Consider the following 4,937-nt stretch of genomic DNA (forward strand, 5'->3'; position numbering starts at 1 on the left):
ATATGCATATATATACACACACACAGTAAATACTGATTGGCATTTTCTGACATTTTTAAGTATTTTAGGATTTAAATGGTGCTGTCAGATAGACAGTATTATGGTGCTTATGGTGGGGAATATTATTATTAATTTACTATAGTACTATGAAAAAAGTGGAGCCGTGTCTGTTGGATCTTGGTAAGTACAGATCTGTGTGTGTGTTTAAAATGATAAGTGTACTTTATTATTTAAGTAACTGAAATAGTAACCTGTAGCTGGACTTGAATGTTTCTTTTTTTTTTGGTTTTACTTTTAAAACACAATACACAATTCATACAGGAAAGACCGTTCCTGCCTAACTAACTTGCTAACTTTTTATGAGGAGGTAAGTAGAGATATGGACAAAAACGTCCTACCCGACCATGTGTACGGGACTTGAATGTTTCTAGTGGATATCAGAATCTGTGTGATCTGAATGGTTGTTAATTTACTGCTAAAAAGTAAACTAAATAATTTATTTCTCAGCCTGTTTGAACAGATATCACAGCTGAGGTTCCTGTACACTTTATGAGAATGACACAACTCCTGGAAGCAATTCTTTATTATATAGAATATTGTTTTCCCTGGGAATACTGGTCATAGTTATGTTACCTTAATTTATGCATCGTTCAACTATTATCATGCAGACTGGCAATCCAGAGTTCAGTTTTCTTGACATGATGAAAAAGCTCTGCTTCTCCAATGGAAACATTTCTCCGTACAAGCTGTACATATAAGTATTGTATTTTTTATGGGCGGTAAGAAAATCAGCATTTCATACCCCTGCACTGGGACAGCTTTCTCTAAACGAGAACATTATGTGTGATTAATGTATGTGCATGTTTATTATATTTATCCATTCTAGTTTTTGTCTGTTTCATTTTCTTCCAGAAACAGTTCTGCCTGCAATAGTGACCTCCTCTCCATGCTGTTCCTCAGTTCTGAGCACTTCCAAGTTCGGAGCTGTCAATGTTTCAGCAGAGGTGTAGTGTATAAGCAGATCGTGGCTCTCTGTATTAGTGGCAGAGAAGATTTTAGGGATCTAATAGGTCTTTTCAGCCCCCTTGTGTTGGTAGCAAATTAATAAAAAAAGAAAAAAAAGTAAAAATGTGTAAAAATACAAACACTTAATAAAGCTAAAAAATAATAGACCCCCCTGCCCACACACAGACATACAAGCATTCCCCAATAAAACATTACACATTCCTGGGTAGACTAATAATTTTAGGGTGGTCAGTTAAGTTAAACTCTAAATGAATGGGCTGTAGCAGTTTTTAATGTGCCACCTATTTACAATTTTAAGTATCTTTGTGTTTTCCACATAGTTATAAGCCAATAAATATTTATTTTTTAAGTTGACACAAATTTTTTTTATCTATTCACAATTGCTCTGCTGCACGTTACATCGTCCCAGCCAGGTCAGTGAATTTCAGTGAATTATTGCACTTAAAAATGCTTACAGTACTAAACACTCTGGGGGGAATTTATCAAACTGGAGCAGACAGAATCTGGAGCTTCTATCTTTAGTTTGTTCAGTTAAACATTGAAAGTGAAAGAGAGAAGCTGATTGCTTGCCATGCAACGTCTCCCGATTCTGTCTGCTCCAGTTTTTATAAATTCCCCTCAGTGTTTTTTTTAAATATTTTTTTTCATTCTAAAGAAGCAGTTATACATGCCCCCAAACATTTCTTGCTTCATATGTGTGTCCAACACTGACATATTTTGATTTTTACAGCCACCGAATCCAAGTCACTCAGTGCCACTTCCCTGAATTTCGAGGTAGGGGAGCCCACACCCTGTGAACTTCACATGCACTGTTCAGAAGGTACAGCCCAGGCTCCAGATGGTGTCAATCACTCACTAGAAAGAGGGAGGAGGTGGGGAAAGGAGAACGGCTTGCTGCTGGAGCTATCTGATCTAATTCTATGGACATTCAAGACTCTTCTATATTGCCGGCCGGGAACGTGCACACAAAGGTGGCTCCATGGGACCCTGCGAGGGGACAGAGCCACCTGAAAACAAGAACTAGAAAATGGGGGATTTTCAGAGGAGAAGTTAAAAGAAACCACAGACTTAAAGTGACACTAAACTCAGGAGTTAAATCTTAAAAATCTATTGAAGTACCTTAACTATTAACAAAATGTATCTTATTTGTATATCACTCATCTATAGATCCTCAAATCATCTCTGAATTGGTGCGTACACTGTCCTTCCTTCTGGGGGGTGGCTACTTTTGTTCCCCATGGTCCCTGTGTATGTAAAGTAGCTTGGCTGCATCCTAAGGACTACGTTATATTGATACCAAGTAAAAGATTTTTTAAGGTATACATAGGTTTGATAAATGTTTTTTTTACCAATGTTGCTGAATGTCAGAATTGACTTCTTCTGATTTGTGATGTTGCTGAGAGGTCTGATTTCATGTGAGAAGAAGGATCTGGTTTTCCCAACTCAGACCAATTCACCCAGTCTACCCTAAAAGTTCTTTGGATCTCTTACCATGTCCCTCCTGCTCTCTTGTAGCCTTTGCTTTCCATCATATTAAGAACGGAAAGATTAAAACCATTCAAATTATGTTTTTGTAAATAGTAGTATTTTATTCTCTCAGTAGGAAACAAATAATGCAAAACACAATGATACATTTATATAGAAATATACTATTACATTGTTGCATTTACTTACAAGTCAATAGCTAGAGCTGAAGACAAACGACTTCCTCATAGAGTGACATATTGTATATACTGTATTTACCATGCAAGAAATAAAATTAGATAAAAACTAAAGTATTGTAGAGCTCATGCATTTTGGTGGCAAGAGTTGTTAAACTGCAAGGTAATTTCAGAGCTTTCAAGGCTACAAAGGATTTTTTTCAAGGAAAAGAAGAATCTTAGGAAGCAAGTGTACAATTTTATTCAATTATGATGTTACTCCAGGGTGTACATAGTAAGATAATTTTGAAGATGTCTAAAAGATGAAAATATAATAGTTTCGCTTCTAACCATCCATCAAAGTCCATTAGTGAACTATGTGCTGTCTTTCAAGAACATTTCTTTGTGTTCCCAAATGGTCACTCAGACTTAATAAGTTACTGTGAAAACTGTCTGCAACTAGATAGGGAAAGGGAGCTGTTCACTTATCACAGCGAACCTCCAGTTTTAGGGAGTTAGTGTGCCTACCAGCAGCATAAGTTTTAGCTGTTATCAAACAACATTGCGAAACACTTCTATCTTGAAATGACTGAAGTGGGTGTCGGAGTTGGCAAGTGCTCAAGAGCTTCACAGTCATTAGTAAAGAAGAACAAGTCCTAAAAATGAGGAAAAGAAAAAGGGAGAAACATAAATTTAAAAGGGAACTGTGCCTTTAACAGTACATTTAATTGTACTGTAATAATAATGTATGCATTTAAATGACAATCCACACCTCCCCTATTTGATCCAGAAGCATCTTACTGTAAGCTTATAGTCAATTACAAATATCCTCTTACCTTTTACTATATAGTGAGTCACAGCTTATGTTGTCACTGCATTTTAGGATTCTTAAAGCTTTTTCCAGTTACATATGTACATTTTCATTAAGGATTTGTTTAGACTGGCAGGGTTATTCACAAAAGGGTGAAGAGCTTGGAGAAGGCAGAAGAAGTAAACAATCTAGGCCAAAACAGCTGATTTGGAAAAATTCTCCAATTCAGCTCACTTTCCAAATCAGCTGTTTTGGCCTAGATTGTTTACTTCTTCTGCCTTCTCCAAGCTCTTCACCCTTTTGTGAATAAACCTGTGGGTGTTTCATCATGAATGTTGCTAAGCTTTCCAGAATGGGCAAAACTAGTGTGTCATGAGAAAATCATTGCTCCAAGTTGGACACGTGTTGTGAGGTATGTTCGATAAAACCATGCATACCGTATATTTGTTGCATTGACGATCTACTTAGTGTCCTCCATAAAGCATTTGACATGTGACAAAATATGTGTATAAAAACATGGGCTATCAGGGTCCAGCAGATTCTCCCACTGATCTATTTGTACTGGTTCTTGTACAGGGCTGTAGCATAACCTACATGGCCGAATCCACCATCCTTGTGAGTTCATGAAGAATGCTCCATGCTTAGCCTTGACAGTGGCAGCTAACACAAATATTAATAAAACATATGGGGAACTTAAATGCACCTTTCATGTTTCACAATCCTACAATGTAATTCCTATGATTAAGCCCTGTGGGTGAAACACATAAGGAGAGAGTTTCTTTCGTTCTTGGGAGCTTTGGAAGGTGTATGCTGTTCCATGGATTGAAATAAAATTAATCCATGGATTGAAATAAAAATTCATACAGGTGGAAGCGAGCCATTTGCCAGCACCTGGAGGTTCCTCTTAATATGGATCTGGCTGCAGAATCTAAACGGTGAGTGTTGTGGATTATTTTGACCCCTTTTCAGGCATTTGTAATTCAAGGATAACTCTGTAAGCCATAACTGTATATGTAAATTGTTTTGCAAACATGCTGAGTGAGATCTAGTATGACGTGGAATATTTGCTGATTAGGTATATTAATCATATTTCAACATGCTTGCTAGCTCCTTCCCACCCCCTTAATACATACCAACTGGCCCATTACTATGATGGACTGCCTCTGACCAACAGGTCAGAGTGGAAGGCTTATGGAAGTGGGAGTGGCCTGGCTGTTTAATTTTTTATGAACTTCCCATTTATAAAAATTGGCTTTGACTATAGAACGTGGAACTGGCCCTACCAGACAAGTACAATCTAGTCATCATTTTAAAATCCCAGCCTAAAAAATATAAGCTTTCACTTCTTACTTTAAGTTCCCATTTTTACAGTCCATAAATATACTATAGACTCTATACGCAAATATATATGTGTGTGTATATACAGTATATATATATATATATATATATATATATAAAAA

At 36.8% G+C, this 4,937-nt stretch overlaps 1 protein-coding gene across 1 annotated transcript in view; it reads right to left on the bottom strand.

The window, feature by feature from the left end:
- Window positions 1-3,241: 3,241 nt before the first annotated feature.
- CYTL1 (cytokine like 1) overlaps window positions 3,242-4,937 on the bottom strand; it is a 4,267-nt gene continuing 2,571 nt past the window's right edge. Inside the window, exon 4 of the mRNA XM_018567820.1 lies at window positions 3,242-3,322. Coding sequence (XP_018423322.1) covers window positions 3,242-3,322 — 81 coding nt within the window. The remainder of the gene's footprint in view (window positions 3,323-4,937) is intronic.

This window comes from Nanorana parkeri, unplaced genomic scaffold, assembly GCF_000935625.1.
Source record: "Nanorana parkeri isolate BGI_ZX_2015 unplaced genomic scaffold, ASM93562v1 scaffold1099, whole genome shotgun sequence".
Taxonomy (NCBI): domain Eukaryota; kingdom Metazoa; phylum Chordata; class Amphibia; order Anura; family Dicroglossidae; genus Nanorana; species Nanorana parkeri.